Below are 22273 nucleotides of genomic sequence, written 5' to 3' on the forward strand. Positions count from 1 at the left end.
ATAATTTTAATGATAAAAAATAGATATTGATAAGAATTAGCGGAAAGCCTGTGTATTCAAGATCTTTACAATATTTATCTAAACCGAGGGAAAGCTAAAATATTTAATAAGAGTTAGACTTTTTTTAATAACTAATTTATAGACTTTAGAAGCAGCTAAAGAAATACTTGATATTCCTTTGAAATTGGAAATATATGCGCTTTTTTATCAGATCTCCATATTATTTATAGCACAACAAAGACTTAAACGTATTTTCCTTTTAACTTTCATCTACCACAAATTTTGCAGATCATAATAAAATTTAATTTACATATATGCTCTTTTTTATCAGATCTACATATCATTTATAGCATAAAAAAGACTTAAACATATCATTCTTTAAGCTTTCATCTACAACAAATTTTGCAGATCATTATAAAATTTAATTTACATCTTATATTACTATATAAGCTATATACTATATTTTAGATATCAGTATTAACAAAGAAATATGCAGAAAGTAAAGTTTGTTAGTTCTATTAAAGTTACGATAGTTTCTGTCTAAGATTCGTACACAGTCAAAAGTAGGGTATTAATTTGTCTGCCATGCCGTTGTTAACTATTTTTTTTGCTGCCTTTTTTATGTTCCACATGCTGTTTATTTTTGCCGCTTGGCATGTGACGGAAGCTGATTTGAGACCAAGCATAGTAACACATTTAGCTAGCGAGGGTGGCGAGAGTGAGAGAGGGTGCGAAAGAAAGAGAGAGAAGAGGAGATGGAGATGGAGGCATGCCATAAGCGGAAGCCGTGCAACGGCATTTGGCATAAAGGGAAATCGGAAAATAAACGAAAATGTCAGCGGAAAATGCAGTAGCTGTAGCAGCAAGCATTTCTCAGTCCTCAGTTTTGCGATTCTCTATCCTCAATCCTCAATCCTTAATGCTCAATGCTCAATCCTTAGTTCTTAGTTCTCAGTTCTCAGTTGTGGCAGTTGGCAAAAGGCGCCAAATCAACAACCAGAGAGCGCGCGTTGAGGCTTATGGCAGTCAAGTGCGATATGTGGATGCCTGCATAAGTGTGAGTGTGTGTGTGTGAGTGTGTGTGTGTGAGTGAGTGCTTAGAAGCTGCCGCTGTTGTTTGTATTTGTAGTTGTAGTTGTAGTTGTAGTTGTGGTGCATGTGGCATCAGCTCGGCAACTAAAATGCAATTAAGCCAAGCTGAAACCAGGCTTTTTGCAGCAGCTGCCGTTAAAGCCATCGACTTTCGAACACACACACATACACACACTCTCTCTCTCTATTACATACAAACACATATACTTAGACTCGCTGCATTACTAAGCACTTTTTGCAATTATTCACATTTTCCTTTTAATTGGAATTTAAAGTGCTGCACTGGAATTTTCTCCAGCATTTTCTTTTCCTTCTTTTCCGTGTGTGACTTTTTCTAATGGAAAATACCTGATTGCAGCTGTAGCTGTTATTGCTTTTCTTTTCTCCAACTTCATATGTGTGACCCTCTCTTTCGTTCTCCATTCTTTTCTCACTGCAACTTCCGCTTCCGTTTTAAACACATACAAAAAAAAAAAACAACATGGAAATATCTTTTGTTAATGTTGCGCTGTTGTATTTAATTAATTTAAAATACAAGTACACAAAATAAGTATTCATGATTATATGCAGACACTCTGGCAACTGAAAGTGTTGCACATATTCACATTATTAATATCATTCATTTGTTCAGTCGGGCCAAATGAGCCGTCATATTTTTAAATACAATAAATACCATATAGTTAATTTGTATTATATAGTTTATATTTGTATTATTTCTCTATTAATTGATTGACATTTTTTATTCAACGAACGTTGTGTTTGCAAACATTTTAATGCAATTGCGACATGTATCAAACGATTTTTAATTGAATGTGAATTAAAAAGTTTTCAATTACATTTCGTGCAGTTCATTTTAGTTTTTCGTTTTTTTTTTTGCTTAAACAGAAAGATCGGTAAGCTTTTTGGCTTACCTCGATTAACCAATGTGAAGCAAGAACATTGTTTAAAATAACATTAAATAATATGAGTCAATGGAAATTCGAGTACTTATTCAAATTTTAAATTTGAGTACTCTCCCAAAAAAATAATTTGGTTCTCAATTCAATTTGATCTGTTGCCAATATCATTTCAAATTTTACTGCGAACCAAATTTTAAAGCTTTTTTTAATTTAAAAATTTTATTTCAATTTACTTAGTGTACTGGTTTTATTGTCTTTCTTTAAATTTGTCTTTAGGAAAGATCTTTTAAAATAGTTTCTTAATAAAACACAGAAAAATTCCAAACTTGCTTAGTCGAAATAAAATGCATGAGTCTAAAATTGATTAAAAATAGTAAATTAAATATTTCTTAAGCTTAGTTTAAAATCATAATATTGAAAAAAATTAGGTAACTTTCTAGATTAATTTTCTATAATATTCTGACCACGAAGATGCAGGAACTGTAATAATTTTGTTCATATATTATGTGAATTCTAGTCGAATTTAATGTGATTTTTGTTACTAGGAGAATCTGATTTAGGTAAGTATAAATATGTATATGTTGATATCATTAATGGGTCCAGATATTATTTTTTGCAGATCTTATAACTGATAAATTAGTCTGAATTTATAATAAAATACATAGAATATATTTAATTAAAATAGTTGTGATTAATATCAAATTTCATTTGCTTTTCATTTAAATTCCCAGTATGTTTCAATTTGATGTAACAAAAACAGTCAATATGCAAAGGATGGCAGGATTGCAGGATTGCAGGATTGCAGCTTATGAAGCCTCAACACAACAAATGCACAAATTCCAGAATATGGTTAGTTGCTTTTAATGGATGATTAAACTGAGCCGAAACCCATATGCATAATATGCTGTGCAAGTATGTGTGTGTGTGTGTTTTGTTATTTGCAATTTGAATGGAAATGTATAATTAATGCATTGTTTAACGACCTGATGATATTATGTAATGAATTTGAATAAAAATTTATTTGCTTACCTCAAAATGAGCTGCTGCCTTCGTTTCAGTTGCAATTGCAATAATATTCAAATTTACATATTTTCATGATTAAATGATTTTCAATTGAATTTCCTCTCATTTTCTGAATTTTTTTTTCAAAATTACATTTCATGCGTTTCGCTTTTGTTATTGCAGTTTGTTTGTTGTTGTTTGTATGTTTTGCTCTGGATTCTCGCGCATAATTAACAAAGCTGTTCAACTGCAGTCAAATGTCATTTTAATTATATTTTAAACTGCCTTTTTTTACTGTCATTTTATATAAATATTTGTTTAAGGTTTAAATGTCCGTGTACGAGTCAGTGTGTGTGTGTGTGTGTGTGTGTGTGTGTGTGTGTATGGCTTGCTTTGGTAATTACATGTGCTACATGAAGGTCAGTTCCCAGTTCAGTTCCGTTTCCGTTTCTGTTGCCCTGTTAATTGCCTGTTTTAAACTTGTGCGAATCAGTTTAATAATTTAACAATTTTAGTTAAAAAACAAAAAAAGGCGCCATTAATTGATGACAACCTACTAATTACGTTAATTACTTTTAAGTACAAAAGATAACGTTTTGTGCAAACACGTTTGATAAATCTTAAAACAGTCATTGTCGCTTGTGTTCATTTATTTCAATTTTTTTTAATAATTATTCAACAGCACTTTTTTTGTTGGCGTTTTTACAGTTCTTTTCTATATTGTTTTTAATAGTTTTCACTTGAGTTTCAAAACTTGTTTCTGTTGACAGCATCAAAATGTTGTAGTGCGTGAGTGTGCGTGTGTGTGTGTGCTTGTGTGTGTGTGTGTGCGTGAGATTCTTAACGAACTTTGCGACTGCTTGAGGACACAGCACAGTACACAGGACAACACAGGACACAGGACACAGGACACACACTGGACGCAATGATTTCAACTTATGAGCAACGAAATGCGTTGCGGGCGTTTTTATACCGACGTCGTCGCATCCAGCACGATGAATTTTCCGGGTGGGGATATGCAAAAAGAAAAGCAACGCAAGACGCACGCAACAAGGAAAACTCCGCAAATGAAAAGAGTGCGCGAAAACTGAAGAGCACAAAGACATCGTCATAACCCCACTCTCCTTCACTTGTCATATACGAAACGACACACACAAACACAATCACACACAAACACACACACACACATAAACACTCAGATGCAGAGATAAGCCAGAGACAGCGCAGCAAGCAGCTAAACGAAGGGGAAATTCAAACTAGTTTTGCAGCTGCTGCAGCAGCATCAACAACAACAACGACAGCATCATCTGCTTCGGCTTCGGCAGCGACTTCGGCTGCGACTTCGGCAGCGCAGCCTGCGCACGCATCGCCAACGCAGACGTCAGAGCAAGCGAGCTTTTTTCTGCTTCTGTCCCAAAAAGCTCGCAGCGCAAGTTGCTGCTTTGCTCCAAAGGTTTTTGCACTCGTTTCGCTGTCGTCGTCGTCACTGCGTTCGGCGTTCGGCGTTCGGCTTTCGTGCGAACGCGCGCTTCGTTTCTGCTCGTGTGTGTGACATCGTGTGGTGTTCATTTTTGTTCGACTGGCGTTCATTTCATTGCCGGATGCGGCGACATTTCCCCTGCGCTGCGTTGACGACGCCGCTGTCGCTGTCGCTGCTGGCAGCGCTGCCACTGTCGCTGTCTCTGCTGCTGCCAAGGGCTCTGCTGCTCCTGCTGCTGCTTTTAGGCGCCGCTTTGATTATGTTACACTCGTTTTGCTTTAGTTTATTTTTCTCCTTTGCGTTGCTTTTGGCTTAACTGCAGTTATTATTATGCGCTGGCTTTGTCTAACCGCTCCCCCGCCTCCCCCGTCCCCTTCCCTCGCTGTCGCTCACTTTGTCTCCGCGTAGTGTCTAATTTACAGTTTCATTTAGCTGGGGTCAGACTATAAATAGTCGACAGCAGACATTGGCTGCCATTTGGCTTTCCATTTCGCAGACACGTGTGTCTTCCACCCCTTCCCGTTACAGCCCCCCAACCCCATTCGCATCCTGCCCCCAAAACAGCAAATCAAACACGAAAATCAAATTTGTAAACAGCAGCCGAAAGTGGCGCAATTTCAGAAAAACATACACAAAAGAAAACGGTAGGAAAATTTTACCTGCTGCCAAGCGACAAAATGCATAAACTGTTGACGTGTTGTTGTTACCATTAAAATAAACCGCTAAACGGGCAATTCCCTTTTCATTCCTTCTTTTTTTTTTTTTTTTTGGCTGGCACGCCCCAAAGTCAGTTCAAGTCGCGTCGCGCTTCGAGTGGCGTCGAGTCAAGTGCTTGCTGCGTCATCAGTTTGCACAGTTGCCACAGTTGCCACAATTTGCGTGCCGCCTGCTGCGTGTTGCACGCTTCGTTCCTCTGCTTTGCATATGAAATGCCAAATCACTAAAATCGAAAATCACTTAAAGGCTGCTGTCGATAAGCGAGTAACGGCAGTTTGGCGTACCCTCCGCCCCCCCAAAAACCTTCTCATTCTACAATGCCAACAACAGTTTGCCTCTTACAATTTTTTGCACTTTTCAGCTGCGCCTAAAAGCAGGCAGCAAATTATTTGCCAGCCATTCAATTAGCTATGAAAAAGCCACACACACACACACACACACATGCACATGCACATTAAGAGTAAATTGTTGTTGTAGTGGTTGTTGTTGTGGTTGTTGTTGCCACAACGTTTGCTACGATTTCTAATTTTGATCTGTCAAACGCAAGGCCAAAGATCGATGGCTTCGATAAAAAGCCACACAATTGTAGAAAAAAACATGTATGTAACAAGCGCTCTCTTTCTCCATCTCTCCCTCTCTCTCTCTCCCTCTCTCTTCTCTCTTTGTTTGGTATGACTATTGGTCAAATCATTTGCCATTCATGTGGAAAATTTCGTCTAGTGCATTGTTCACGAATTTTATGTTTATATACATAAACTGAGCACAGTCCAAAACTCACTTGCAGGCCATAACTTGGCTCGCTATTAACTTGCAACACGTGAAAATCGCTGCAGCAACTGGCCACCTATGCAACACACAAACACACACACACACACATGTACACACACACGCTGCTGCTGCTGTTGATGATGACGTTGAAAGTCCGAACAAATGAGGCGCGCATCGCATGTCGAATGATGCTCAGTGAAAAGCACGAATATATGTGTGTATGTGTGAGTGTTTATGTGTTTGTGTCTGCTTAAGGCAGCTGCTGTGTGTGTGTGTGTGTGTGTGTGTTTGTTCAGCGAAACCATAAGGCTACTCATATTGGACCTTAAGCTTGACTCAACAACAGCACATGAATTGCCAGCAGTAAAGTAGTATGTGGTTAACAGAGGATCAAGGGATAAGAAGATAAGAGAGAGACAGAGACAGAGAGTGTTAGGGAGAAAGAGAAAGATCAGTCTGACTTAAATACATATCTTTAGTGAAACCACTACAAAAATTTAAGTTACTTTATAAAAAGCAAAGAGAGAAAAGGAAAAGAAAGTCAAGTAAACATAATTAAGAGAAATATGTAGTAATAAATGAAATTAACAATACATCCTCTATATTTTATATTTATTTTATAAAGTGCAATTATTTCCAAGGCTGCAAACCGGGTCGGTTCGGGCTAAGCAGCCTGAACCGGATCATGAACCGAACCTCTAAGATTATTTACTTTGCGAGCCCGAACCTAAACCGAACCGCTTTCTAAATTAAAAGGTTCAGCTCGAAAAATAAATAATTACATAAATTTTATGGTTTTCTAATATAACGCAATTATTTGAGACTTCGGATGAAAATAAGTCATATTTACATCTTCAAATGAATTTAAATTATCATCAAAATTTGATTTCTTTAAAAAAAAAAATTTAATTAGTTCAAAATCTAGAGAAAAATGTATAACAATAAAAATATTTTGTTGTATGAAATTGAACCAAGGTTCGAACCCAAACCTTGGGTTCAGGGGGGACAGAAACCAATTCGCGAACCGAACCGATGTCTTGCTCTATGGTTCGAACCGCCGATCCGAAACTTAAACACAATTTTAGAGGTTTGCAGCCTTGATTATTTCAAAAGTTTCTAGAGATTTAAATGGCAACTGATTTTGAAAGCAACTGAACAAAATCTTGGTATTCCTGAAAAGGCAGAGTTCAAAATAATCAACTTGCATAACTCTTTTTCAGTTAAAAAAAAAATTATTATGGTATACTATAAACAAAAAATACGTATTTAAAAATGCAACTAGGCTGTTATTAAATACTTTTAAACCATGAACTTGCTAATATTTGTACTTCAAGTTCCCTGGGTCTGGGTTGTTCTTTGTCTTACCCAATCCTAGCAAAAATTCTTAGTTTCTTTCTTTTTTTTTTTAACTTAAAGAATCAAATATTATATATTATTATTTTATTATTATATATATTATTTTTATTTTACATATTCGCAAAAATATTCTATACTGGCATAATTAAAAAAAAAAATTAGTTTGCGCCCAACGTGGGGCTCGAACCCACGACCCTGAGATTAAGAGTCTCATGCTCTACCGACTGAGCTAGCCGGGCTTGTGTCGAATTTTTGTAATTTCTGATTTATTTTCCATATTTATTTTTACAACTCAATTACTTCCAGAATTACTTTCATAATTTTAAATATTAAATTTGTACCAATACTTATTAATTTGACGTATTTAAAATTTTTTAATTCAATGTATAGTTAAATTAATTGAGTCCTCTGCTCATGTTTTCAATTTATAATTAAATATAATTTCTTTAGCAGTAATTAGTCCAGCTATTCAAGAAATTGAGCACAAATCTAACATAGAATTCAAATTTAGTAACGATTTTCCTAAACACATGAATTCCAATTCTCTCGAAATCAGAGAAGACAAACCAAAATCTACTCGAGTTGTTTTTCCATTGAAATGAGCTCGAACAATCTTTCAATTTGTTGTTACAAATAGTCAAGTAAGTAGATTGGCTCTCAATGTCAGTGATTACTGTGGAGAGCACAATGCAACTGTGGCAAGGAATGAAAACACTTTTCAACTGTGGCAGAATGCAAATGAAGTTGTTGTAATTTGTTGCTGTTGTTGTTGTTGTTGTTGTTGCCACTAGCTGCGATTTGGCTTCATCAAAAAACTAGCAAATTCAATTTGTTTGACAGAATCTAAACCAATATTTTAGCAAAGATTTCCAGGCACAATGGACAATGGGAGAAGAGAAGTGGGGAGATGACAGCGCTACGAGTACTGGCATTGCCAAATTATGACCACGAAAATAAACGAGTTGAGTAACGCCAAAGGCAGCAGCAGCAGAAGCACTTGCAGCTGCAACATCATCGTGCAACAACTGAGAGAGTTCTCCTGGAGCTCATAGCTATTGCCACTGGCTGACAGTAGAAACCAAAAATTTTGATTTATGGCCAGGGCATAAACTGCATTTGACGCGACTGCAGTGACGTCTATGGTGTGGCACGGTGTGGCACGGTGTGGCACGGTGTATCATGGTGTGTCATGGTGTGGCACGCTGCTGCATGATATGGCTACATATATAATCAAATACCACTAGCAACAAATGCGACGGACCTGCATCTGGCTATCCAGCCATGTGAATGGTGACATGGCAGCTCTTCACACATAGCAACACACACACACACGCACACACACACACACACACACTCGCAGAATTGCGAAATTGCACGGCGAATGGCATTTTTCAGTTGCGATTTTTATTTTACGAACGAAACGGAAGTGCGAACGCAATATTGTGAATGTATACACACATATAGACTGTGTGTGTGTGTGTGTGTGCGCTTTATAGCTGTTCTTTGGGGCGCTGGCAAGTAATGATGATTAAGCATTGTAATGAAATTGCAAATTGGCACAACGCAAAGCCAAATTTTGTATATGTGTGTGTGTGTGTGTGTGTGTGGATTTTGATTTTAGCCGGATTTCATTGCCAAAAGGCGTACAAGTGTACGAGTGTACTAGTGTGTGTGTGTGTGTGTGTGGCGTAATTGTATTGTAGTTGAGTGCCAAAAGCGAAATAAACCTCTAATAAGCCAAATGACGTGCATTTGTCATGTTATGTTCATTCTAACTCCCTCTCGCTCTCTCCCTCACTCCCTCTCACTCTCTCTCTCTCTCTCTCTCTCTTTCTGTCTGTGTGTGTTTCTGCCTCTAAAGACAGCACCAACATTATATTAAGCGTCTGTTAATTAAATTTTACTCTTATCGATGGCTTCCAACAGAACAGCTTTTCATTTAATACGAAAATCGAAACTTTGAGACTAGCATATATTAAAATTTAATGCGTTTCATTATAAATTTGAGTTTTAGTATTTAGATTATATGCTTAAATAATTTATCTGGCTAGAAGCACACAATTTGCTGCCATTTTTAATTTATTTTTAACATTTGAAGACACTGAAATAAATACACTCATGCCGACACACAGCTGTCCTCCATTGTCACATTAATGTAGACAAGCATAGGGTATATTCACTGCTTAAACACACCGCCATAGTCTTGGTAAAATTGCTGCCCCATTTCGGTGCAGTCAAATGCAAACAATGGCTCCTCCTAATGGACCTCATTTAATTTGTCTAAAAATTTTTACTGATTCTGCATTTTGCGACTGTCGCAGACAATTTTTTCGCAATGAATTTATACGACATTAGAGTGTTGGTATTTTTCTTTATACTTTTTAATATTTTAAAAAGTAAATTTCCAGCAACAACAACAATGCAGAGCAACAAAAGCAAATAAAAATAATAATAATAATTTGGCATGTTGTGGCACAAGGGGTAAAAGGGATGAGGCAGGGGCTGGTGCGGTCAGGTGGAGCTAAATGCAAACAAACTGTCGAAAAAAAAAGGCAGCACAAAAAGTTACATAATCAAAATAATGACTGCTGTGGTTGGCTGGTTTGGGTTGCTTCTAAGCCAAGAAATAGACAATAACAAAAATAAATAAAAGCAATGACAAAAGGTAAAATCTGTGACGACAACGAGGGGTTTGAATTGTGAGTGCCACACAATTCGGTTGCAGGCTAATCTCTCAAGTGGCAAGTGCATTCAGATGAATGTCGTTATATTGAGCAACATATTAGGGGATGCTACAGATGCCACAAATGCTGCTGATGCAGCAAATGCTGCACAAGACAAGGACAACATTTCAATGGCAGGCCGACTGCAAGGACTGGGCTGTGCCACAAATAGTGGCAGCCACAAAAATGAGACGGCTTAACACATGCACTTGAAATTTAATATCGCTATGCAGGCCGTCGACAGTCGACAGCCGACAGTCGTCTCTCGACTTAGCTGCATTTTATTATAGCATACTTTTCAGCTGTTGCAGCCCCCCGCAACTAACCCCGCTTGCCAGCCTCTACAATAATCCCTCATATTTATTTTTGCAAAATTATTTGCTTTGTCTGATTGCGGATTTGCAGCTGCAACGTTTGCACAGTTACTTTGCTGCCTGCCATAGGGGCACGATTCCCGATTCCCGATACCCGTTGCCAGAGCAGACCAGAGCCATGAATGAAAGTTCTTTATGTACCCCACCCAACCAACTAACCCCCACTCAGCTCCAGCAGCTACTCATTTAATATGAAAGCAAATTGCATAAAATCACACCTGCAAGCCAACTTAGCAGCTATCAGTCGCTCTCTCTCGCTCTCTGTCTATCTCTTGCTGGCTGTTACCTGGCAGCCAATCCTTAGCAAACAAGTCCTGGCAGTCACAGTCACAGGACAATCGGACAGGACAGCGTCGCGTGTAAATATCGACTATACTGCCAGGCGCAAACAACATGCTGTCCATCTGACCACCCCCACCTCCCCATCTTACCACCCTCCTATGTGTTGTCATGGCAGCTATAAAAACACCTTTACGGCTGCTTTTTGCTCCCTGCTGGCTGCCTGCCTCTTCCTTCTTACCTGCCTCTTGTCATCTTGACTGCATGCCAAAATATGTTGCAGCTTCAACTGAAAGTGTAATGCAACCTTTCAACTCTCCCTTCCAACTTCTTCTGCCCAGCGGCAGTTGCAAGTTTATGATGTCATCTGCAATTTTATGCCACACACAAATAAAGTCCCGTAATGACCCCGTTACTAATTTAGCCAACCCAATAAAAAACATTTCAAAGTATCAACTGAAATAATAGAAGTTATAAAGTTTATTATATAAACAGAATAGAATATAATGACTAACACAAAATACCATATAATCAGCAAACTGTTTTATCCAATAGATTTTCATATTAAAGAGTAGTTCTTGTAAAGTCCAATTAAATTTTATAAAAGAGATATTTAGATTTTAACATTATTTATAATAAAAAAAATATTTGGATTTTATTATAATTTTTTTTGTGACGTTAAACTCAAATAGTTTTCAGACAACTTAACTAGATTTTGGAAAAATATGCCCAAATATATTAAAATAATTTCAAAAAAATATTTATTTAAATAAAATAGTCGAGAGCCGAGTATTGGAATACCCATTACATACTTATAGCCGCTTATATTTCATAACAATTTAAAACAGTCATGACTACCGTCAAATTTGAACGATCTTGTTGCGATTAAGTAGGTTGATATATAAAAATAAAAGGTGACGTTATTTCCAAAAAAAAAAACGCTATATTTTAAAATCTGTGGCTATGAACGGACGAACAAACGAACATGGCTATATCGACTCGGCCACTGATCAAGTATATATAAACTTTTTTAGAATAGGAGATGCCTATTACCTGCATTTTAACGAACATAATATACCCTTTAACTTACTTTTTAACTAAAGGGCATAAAAAAGTATTAAGATTACCTGCCCTTTCAACTTTGTAAAATCTGAACTTATTTCTATGCAGATTTCAGATCTTGTTTTCTTTTAACATCTATATTTCTTGTGCACTTATATAAATTGAGCAATAATCATTTTTTTTCTAAATATTAAGAGTTCGCTTGGATTTTAATTAAGTTTCCGAATGTTGTGATAGATGAAATTTTCAAGAATCTTTAGAAGAATCTGTAGAAAATTGACTAAAATAACATCACAGAGTGCGAGTTTTCGAGTTTTACAGAAAGAAACGATTAAACACTTTTATTAATACGACAATTAATTTTTGCTTAAATATAAAGAATTGTTAGATAATAAAATACTCGTATTTAAATTTTGTTTTAAACAAAGCCAAGCATTAATTGTTTAACAGGCTGCGAGTTGCAATCATAAATAGCGGCAATTTTCAATTAAAAAGTCAGACAAGGCGACAGCGGGACAGAGTGTGTTTCAACAAGGCAACAGGAACCACAAATGCACCACCAACAACACAGACACACACACACACACACACACACACACACACACACATTTACACATATACATATACATGTGAGCGGACTTTAATATGAAGTGTTGTGTGTGTTGCAGTTGTTGCACTTGCAACTCAATGCTGGACTGCACTGTGCTGCATGTTGCATACACTTGTGCTTGTTGCAGTTGCAGTTGTGATTGTGACTGTGCTTGTGTTTGTTTGTCTGTGTGTTTGTTTATGTTTAGCTGTCAGTGCCACGCCTTGTCGCAGTTAGAATTTCGCAAAACGCCCACGCTGCAACTGCAACGGCAACAGCAACAGCAATTGCTGTTGTTGCTGTTGTTGCTGCTGTTGTCAACGCTTCGATTTTGCAGTTGTAGACAATAAATTTGTGTCCCGCTTATTGTCAACTAAAATCAAAAACATAATTCAGAGATGCACAGACCACAATGAGACTGTGTGTGTGTGTGTGTGTGTGTGAGTGTGTGTAGTTGCTGCTTGGCATGAAATTAACACAAATGCCAAAACACCAGCAATACACACACGCACACACTCAGAGTGGGCGTGGCAGAAGCAGAACAGGACTCGCTGTTCGCTCCTTTGGTTGAGCCAGGATCTGTTCCGAGTTGTGCAGTGTTTACACTCGCATTTAATGCATTTGCAGTCCAGCCACAAATCGACAAATCCATCTAAACATGCATACATACTGTGGCGGAGTGCAAGAGAGAGAGGGAGAGAGAGGGAGAGAGAGAGAGGGTGCATGCAAATGACTTCCGGCATTTGGCAGTTTGTTTGTTTAAGGCAAATAAACTGAGGGAGAGAGTGAGAAAGAGAGAGAGTTGGGCAGGCAATTCAGTTTTAAATTTAGCACAATTGCCACCCCCTTCACTCCCTCGAAAACGAGCCACATGACAGCCACTAATCTGCACTTGTATTGACATTATATGGACATTTGTAATTTCCGGTCATGCCATTTTTATAACCTCTTGCAAAACTCATAAAAGAAAATTTGCAACAATGGTTAACAATGAGCTCAGCCCTTGACCGTAACATTTTTTCGTCAAGGGTTTCATTCCATTCCCAGCCCTGCTTTTGCCAGCCCTGGAAGATTGCCAGGATGTGCGCGGGCAACACAAAAGGGCGCCAAGTTTTTGGAGCTCGTTAACTATTAAAAAGGCCAGCACCAACACATAGACACACAATAATAGACTCGCACACCCGCACACACACACCCGCACACACACACCCGCACACACACACGCACATAGAGGCGGCAATTCAATTCTGTTTACGAGCTCACATAAAAAACTTGAATTTTATTCTAACGCCCAGCATCAATGGCCAAATGTGTCGTCGTCTAATGAGGCAACCCCACACAAAAAAGGGTTGACAGGGCACACACACACACACCCTTACACACACACACACACACACACACACACACACACACACAGACTGGCAGCAAGTTGTGGAAATGTTTTGGCTTATTGACTATTAAGCTCATAAAATTCGCTAGTAATTTAAGCCAAGTTGCAAATACTCTCATAATATGCATATGAAATTGTGAGATTACACACACCTGCACACACACACACACACACATACCTGAACGTAAAGCAATTAACCAAATTGCAGTTGAAATGCCGCCAGGCAACAACAGCTTGTGGCAAGCTTTCAAGCATCGAGTCTCGAATCTCAAGTTGCAAAATCACTTGAGTTACTAATTGGAATTGCAACACAATTTGTTTATGGTTAATCAATTGGGGCGTTGATTAAACCTCTTCATTAGCCAGCAATCGATACACCTGAATTACATTTTATTGCCAAATAACAAATTTGCAATTTTGTTACTTTTTTTTTTTTTGGCAATTTGCAAAGATTTTGATCGACAGCCCGCATGCAACAAGCTGTGCAACCAATTGTCTGGGCATTTTATGCAGTTTGTCTGGCAAACAGAAGTAACATCAGTTGGCCAGGTGAAAGGTCAATATTGTGGTTGTAACTGGAAAATATTAAATGTCTTTAGGGTTCGTTTTGTAGTTAAAGCCGCAACTATTTGCATACAATTTGTTGCAAAATAGAAAATAATCAAATCAAAGCAATGTGCAGCTAAGCGTGCCGCAAGAGTCAGTGGCAGGGTCAAAGGTGAGGTCAGCTGCTACTTAGCAAACATCAACACCTGTTAAGGGTTTTCATTTACAGAACAAATGTTGCAAATTGGCTGGTGTCAAACCAACTGCTGCAACTGTTGCTAAAGGCAGCTGCAATCTGTAAACCGTAAACCGTAACCGGTAACAACAGCTAATCAATTTTACAGGATTTGGTCTGAGCAAATGGAGCAGAAGCTTTTACAGTACAAGAGTGGGATTTTGCTGACCGCAGGCAATGCTAATAATCCTCCTTCTCCATTTTCATCTCCATCTCCATCTTCAACCTCAACCTCAGCCTCAGTCTCATTCCCAGTTTTAACCTCATTCTTAACTCTCTTCCTGTTCCAGTTCCACTTCCTGTTCATGTTCCGGTGCAAGCGAACCGTTTTAACTTCATTATGAGATTTGTATAATTGTTAACCAATTTACAGTTGCCGTTACCGTTACCGTTTGCCGTTTTCCTTTTGCCATTCTTCAACTGCTGTCGGCAACAAATAATACAGAATCAAGGCTTATGATATGCGAGCACGAGTATTGTCCAAATTATAATGTAATTATTGCATAATGCTGCTCAATTTATGAACTAATTACGGTTTTGCCTTTGTTCTTGTTCTTGTTGTTGTTGTTGAATGCTTACCTGCTGTCCGCCTGCAGCTCAGGCATGCTCTCTCTCTCTCTCTCTCTCTCTCTCTCTCTCTCTCTCTCTCTCTCTTTCTCTCTCTCTCTCTCTCTCACCCCCACCACCTCTCTGTCTCTCTGCATGTGTATTTTGTGCTTAATTTGGCATTTCGACTGTCAGTTGTTTTCATTATTTCAAAATGTACACGAATATTCATTAGAATTGAAGCATATAAAAGTCTACAATACTAAATTAAGCCACATATTTCATAAGGTCGACTATGGAAGTGCCCTACATATTCAATTGATGCAATATAAGCAGAATAAATTAAATAAATTTAAAAAATAAACATTTGAGTTTTTTAAACTATTGAAAAACATAATAATAAAATAAGTATAATACAAAAAATGTTTAATCAATATTAAAAATAATATATGTATTTATTTATAGGTACTAAAATTTAGTGAGGTAAAAATGTAGTGAAATATCGACTACCTAATTTTTACGAAAGCGATTTTTAACTACTTTAAGTCGATTATTTTATTTTTAATAAATTCGTTTTTTATAAGAAATCTACAAACTCAAGTTCAAGTTGATTCTGCAACAAAATTGGAAAATTCTATTTTTTTGCCAACACTGTACATCTAATTCGACAGTCTTTACTTTCTCCAAAACTTAAAACTGTTATAACTACATCAAATACTAACCGAGTTTCTTTGGAAATATAAATTTTGGAAAATTAAATTTTTATCTATTACTTGTTTTTTGAAAACTTGACATTGAAACTTGTTGTACTATTTGCCAATTGATAGATAAATCGATTCTTTTATTGTCGATTTTTACAAATAATGTTAATAACACTGCTGTAGATAAAGTATTAAGTTATTAAATAATTATAATGTAAAAGATGTGTGTAGTAATAATTATAAAAAAAATTAACTAAAACTAATTATAAATTATATTTTTACTTTAATTTATTTACATATTTTTAAAAATTAGTAATACATTTTACTTTCATATAAAATACAGCTTGCGGATTAACAATCAGGACACACACCGTATATGCAACATTTAGTTGCACGAGCTAAATATTATAGTGTGCACACACACGTCAACTGTTGGCAAGTTTCACTTTCGCATTTGCTGGCATTTAAGAGGCAGCAACGTGGCAGCAACAGACATATATCATGCAACGATTTAGCCTAATTAAAATTGCGATATATTTGGCCCGAAATGTGAAAACAGTTGCTGCCAGCACTCGTATTTGCATTGTTTGCTGTGACAGAGGCCATAAACTGCTGCTAATGAAAAATGATAATAATAATGATAAAAAACCCTGCCCCTTTCTCTGCCCCATTTTCAATCCGAAAACATATAATAGTTTACGTTTCGCTGATGTGGCACAATTTTCAGTAGGCTTTTTTTTTGGTTGGGGGCGAAGGGGCAGATGGGCATTTAAAAGAGGAATTTATGTACATATAAAGCACATGATTGTTACCTTTAATTATTTGCTGGCATAAAGCGTGCAACGCTGAGGAGCAGAACGTCTGTGAACTTGGGGCAAGCACTTTCGCTTATTGAAAAGGAAAAACTGCAAGTCGAGACGCAGACATGAATGTCGATGCTTTTAAGGCCATAATAAAAATAATAATGATGCAAAGGTATGACGACTGTATCGATGGTGGTGCCGGTGGTGTGTGGGGGGAGGGGGTAGGGGAAGGCAGCTGCACAACGAAATAAATATTTATATGCGCGCCATCTATAAATTGAAAGGCCATGGGCCAAAAGGGTTGGACCGCTAATGCCAATTCCAGGCGACAGGTGAAACGATAAGAAGCAAAAAGGAGAGAAAGGAGCAAAAGGAGCGAATAAGAGAACAGCTGAAGAAGCAGGACTTATGAGCTTTGCTGCACGGCATTTGGACTTGGACATTTTTACGATGTGATTTCACATAACCACAGCAGACGTGCAGACACAGAAAAACAGCGGAAGCAAGGAAGATAGAGAGAAAGAGTGAGACGCATATAAGTTGCAGACGCTTTGGTGATAAACTTTGAAATTGCCCAGAACGTATGTGGCACGTGGCAGGAGGCAGCGGCAGCGGCAGCGGCAGCGGCAGCTCGGAAAATTTATGATACTCCAGCGGCACAAACGAATTCTAATAAGCGAAATGCGCCGTTGAGCCGCGCTAATGTCCTGCACACATCGAAATCAAACGGAATTACAGGGCAAAACATTACGCATACGCCCCAATGTCAGTTTGGATGGCACAAAGGATTGACAATGATGCCATAAGAATATACTCCATATAGTTATACTCGTATTACTTTCAGTTTGATTTCAATGCTTGGAGGCGGACATGCATGACACAACCCATTCATTTGCCACAGACACAGACACAAAAAAATGTTGCACTGTGGCAAACAAATTCATATTCTTTGGCAGGGTGGAGAGGGGGCAGAGAGAGAGGCTGGCAGAATTGTCGCACTTGAGTTGATTTAATTCAATTCATGGACAGACAATGATTGCGTCAATTGCCGCATGTTTATCATTGTGACAGCCAAACTTCTGGCTAGATCTTGCCACAAATCTGTGCCACAGACCCTTCTCTAATCATGGGGTTGCCAGCGGAAAATGGCGGAAATTGTGGAAATTGTATGTAAGCGTTTTAGTTTGCCAATTGTGTTTCTCTCTCTCTCTCTCTCACTCTTTCTCTTTCGCTGTCTTGCTGTCTGCTCTTGAAATCTGTCTACAAATTGAGCGCATTATTTGCAAGGTGACAGCTATTTGGCAAGCGTTGCGCCTTGCTCTCTTGGCCTTGTTTACATAATGGCCAGCGGTGTCAGTGTCACACTGAATGTGCCACCATTTTTGCGGCAACTGTGCCAATTAGTTGCTCACATCGAACCCTATCCCTTGGGTGCAATACAGCGCAGGTTTTCAATTACACATTATGGACACGGGGCAGTAAAAGAGTTTTTGGTTCAATCCCATGGACTGAAATTGGTTTTCTGACTGTTTTTCTTTTTCTTTTTCGTTTCATTCACTACTTTTCTTTGTAACGTTTCTTTTATGTGACAGCAATGCCATCCCTTTGAGTTCTTCCTCCCTGGCTCGTTGAGTTTTATGAACTTATAAACAAGAGGCAGGAGTTGAGTTGAAGTTGAAGTTGCAACCCTTTTGTCAGCTGTTGCTGTTTGTGACTCTCTCTCTCTCACTCTCTCTACAGCATCTATAACATCTACAACATCTTCACACTGAAGAAAAAAGACCAACTTCTTGAATCAAAATATTTTGTTCTTAAAATAATAAAATTTTAAGATCTAATACTAAATCAAAATATTTTGTTCTTAAAATAAGAGCATTTGAAGACCTAAAACTAAGAATATTAATCTAAAAAATCAAAGTTCTTAATACAAGCATAAAAATCTTAAATTGTTTGGAAAGTATAAATATGCACAATATCATTTAGAAAAATAAGTGGAACTGTGGCGCTCTGGTTAGAGACGCTGCTTCAGTTGTGAAGCAGTAGGCGCCGGTTCGAATCCCACTCGTAACAATCTAAAAAAACATTTTTAAAATTACCAAAACAGAATAAAATGTATAAAAGTCGAAATTAAAAAAAATAAAATAAAATTATTAATGTAAAAATTATTTTTAGTATCTTTTTTTTTTATTTAAATTTAAGAACATTTAAATAAAAACTTAAAATAAAAACTTGGTCTTATTTGAAATTTTCTTAAAAGCAAGATGTGCTTTCTTAATTTAAGAATTTAGTTTTGAGACCAAATTCTTGTTTTTAGAACATTTTTTTTAACAGTGCAGCATTCTCCAGCTGCTTATTATGTGGATTATTAGAGGGATTTACTTGGCTGGCATGCAGAAATTCATGTGCTCCTTACCAAACCTCTGAGCTCTGCCTGAAAATCAGATGCCGAGTGTGTGTACGAGTATTTGGTGTGCTTTGTGTGTTTCTTGCTGGCATCAATGACATAAATAAAAAGATTTGCCAAGGATTTGCCACTGGGTAACCGCACCCAAAACAAAAAAAAACCAAAAAAAAAAACAACAACAAACTGCTTCCGGCGCTGCCAAAAGGTGCCGTCAAAATGTGGCAATGCCGTAAAAATCTTTACCCGTTTCTAAAGGTGTGTGTATGTTCGGTGGCAGAGAGAAGAGTGGAGAGAGGGTGGGGGAAAGAAAAGTTGGCTTGTTGCTTGTTTAAAGGGGTTTTTTGTCTCTGTGGTTGCAACACATTTGCGTGATTTACAGACGACACTAAAAGCTGCCGACACTTCAATGTCTGTTTGCCGCTCTTTTGCTGCCACAAATTGATAAACACGCCACAAAAGTATCTTCGAAATACAAATACTGTTTCAGTCAGCCACTGATAAGAGCAACTGAATCCAATACAATTCAATTCAATTCTTTTAAATGTCTACTGGCATTTTTCGAGTAAACAAATGACGTGTCGCTGACTTTCACTTGTTGTCATGTGTTTACAATTTGTTTAATCAGTAGAAACATGTGAGATTCGTAATTCATTCAAAAACAGATGCTTTATGCTAGTTTATTGTTTGTTTCTAGGGGTATTCCGATAGTGACAACTCAACATATGATGTTCAAAATAGTGTCTGCTGATATTCTGAATGAAAAAATTCCACAGACTCGAACAGACCATTTACATAACATTAATATTGTTACCGAGAGTGACTTGCTCTTATCATCATTATCAATAAAAGGGGTTTGTTTTTTTTTTTTTTGGTTGATTTACTTACAATAATTTACTCAAATTAATTTGCAAAAATAAGTTAAGTGTTAATGACATTGATTTAAAATTTGATATGAAAAATTTGAGAAAATATCATTTATAGATATATTCTATAAATAAATAAATCTAGATTGATTCAGATTGATTGACTGATCAATTCTACGTAGAGGCGAAAGTTTATTAATAGTTGCTTAATAAAGTTAATAAAAGTAAATTTAGTAGTCATGAAAAGTTCTCAATTAAATGCTTTTGTATTTGATTTCTGCAGTCATTCCAAAAAAGCTACAGTATTGTTTGGACAAGGCAAAAAATGCACAAGCTTGTTTTTAATTTTAAAAAAATAGTTCTAACCCTTAGATCATATTATTTATTTTATATCCTACTCTACTAACCCTAAATAAAAATAATTAAAAACAGGAATAATAATAAAGTAAATATATATTTTTTTTTATTCACTTGATTAACTGTATATTCTAATTTATAACAGATACAAAAAGGTTATTGAGAATGACTTGATGTAATATTTAGAAGATGCGAACACTAACTGATTAATTTTAAAGATAGAAACTGTTCTCAGACTTTCTTTTTTTCAAAAACAATTAAAAGAGTATGTTTGAATATTTATTTGTGTGTAGCTTAAACTATTTGGATTTGAAAACATTTAAATCATTATTAGCAATATTTTTTTCCAAGCTGATTAGGCAGATAACATACATAGTTGCTGGTAACCATTTCGTTGACGTAGAAAAGCTGAGCAACTATTTTGTTATTCACGTGTTGTGACACTGATAAGCCAGCTGAGAATTCTATAGATAGTTTGCCTTGGTTTCAAGAGGTGTTTGCCCGGGGCTTTACTTGAAATAGCCGAGCGAACGGCGGAGCACTCGCCAGCGCGAATAGGCAATGTCCCAGTCGACGAAGGCGCCAACAATGTGCCGGACATTGCAGTCCGTGTCATCGTAGCCGGTACGGCCGTGCACCATGCGCAGATTGTCGAAGGTGAGAACGTCGCCGGGTGTGGTCTTGAAGGTGCAGGCCTGCTCGTTGGCCAGTCGGCTAAACAGGGCCATCGCCTCATACCAGGGACGCACTAGATGCGGTGCCACACTGAAGTGACTGTCGCGTTGTGGAATGCTATGGTTGATGCGCTTGTAGCGACCATTGGCGTCCAGGCTGCACAGGAAGAGAGGGATGTTTAAAGAGTTGATAGAGTTAGTATTAAACAGAGTTGACCTACTTGATGACCGGCTCACGCCAGATGTTGTGGAAGGTGAGGTCCTTGTCGCTGCCCATGTCCGCCCAATCGACGGGCGTTTCGCTGAGCACCTGGAAAGCACTGGGATGCCGCTGGCGTAGCACATCTGCCACATGGAAGGCATCGCTGAGCAGATTCCAGCCGCCAGGCGAGTCCGATTGCTGCAGCGTATGGAGCAGCGTCACACCCGGCTTATACTCGAAGTACGGCATGTCCGTGTGGAGCGGCAGCGGTGCAGCCAGATAGGCATAGTTGCTGGCACCCGGCTGGGCACGCACACTCCACTCGTCGCCGTAGGTGGTGCGTCGCATGAAGCCCACGCGGTTGCACAGATTGCGCAGCACATCCGCCTCGAGTGGTGCCTGCTTGACCAGCGCCAAGCCGTACACCGCCAGGTGGTGCAGCCACTGGAGCAATGCCTCATCGCTGCTGAGCAGCTCCTGGTATTGGAACTCGCGTTGAATCTGCTCAAACTGTTGCCCCGACCAGAGTTGCGGCTCGGGGCGGTAAATGTCGCGCAGATAACGCGCGCGATTCTCTAGCGAGAAATCACGCTCTTTGAGCCAACTGTACGTGTAATCGGAGTGATGGCCATCGGACCATTCAATCTGCAAGATTTGCTGTTCGGCACACCAGCTCAACTGTTGCACATGCACCCCGGTGTCCAGATTGTTCCAGCCATGCGGCAGGCGACTTCGCGTCTGTTGCATGTAGCACTTGGGGCATTGACAGTTGTCGCGCAGCCAAATCTCCGGATACTGCATAGCCGGCTGCTCCATGGAGACACGCAGCAGCACCAGCTCCTGCTGCAGATCCCTGCTCACCTGAACCATTGTCAACGAGTGCGAGTTCGAGTTCGAGTACAACCGCAAGCCGAGACCAACGAGCTGAGAATGAGACGAGATCAGTTCAAAATTAGCAGAAACCGAAGCAGCGACTTCAACATCAGCCCATGGTCAGTTTGGAAAAGACACGTGGCCCAAACGCAATTGCTAATGTCTAGACAAAATAGTATTCGGATTCGGATTCGGATTCGAGTTCGTATTCGTTTGCTTATATAGATTATAGGCTCTCGCCTGATGCCAGTCGAAGTCGAGCACTTATCAATCCTTTGTGATAGATTGCTGTCGTTGTTTTTTTTTTTTTTTTTGATTATAGCTGCTGCCTCAGCATT

At 38.2% G+C, this 22273-nt stretch overlaps 1 protein-coding gene and 1 non-coding gene across 2 annotated transcripts; both read right to left on the reverse strand.

The window, feature by feature from the left end:
- Nucleotides 1-7480: 7480 nt before the first annotated feature.
- Nucleotides 7481-7553, reverse strand: Trnak-cuu. Its single transcript has one exon. It is a non-coding gene; the product is annotated as a tRNA-Lys (tRNA).
- A 12904-nt stretch (nt 7554-20457) lies between these two features.
- On the reverse strand, nt 20458-22019 carry LOC117785420 (gamma-butyrobetaine dioxygenase). The gene is made up of 2 exons (XM_034623409.1): nt 21082-22019; nt 20458-21017 (listed from the first exon to the last, which is right to left on the reverse strand). Exons 1-2 carry the CDS (start codon nt 21930-21932, stop codon nt 20696-20698), a joined length of 1173 nt encoding a protein of 390 aa, XP_034479300.1. The 5' UTR covers nt 21933-22019; the 3' UTR covers nt 20458-20695.
- Between the last annotated feature and the right edge of the window lie 254 nt (nt 22020-22273).

Source organism: Drosophila innubila (genome assembly GCF_004354385.1).
Source record: "Drosophila innubila isolate TH190305 chromosome 2R unlocalized genomic scaffold, UK_Dinn_1.0 1_C_2R, whole genome shotgun sequence".
In the NCBI taxonomy this organism is placed as follows: Eukaryota; Metazoa; Arthropoda; class Insecta; order Diptera; family Drosophilidae; genus Drosophila; species Drosophila innubila.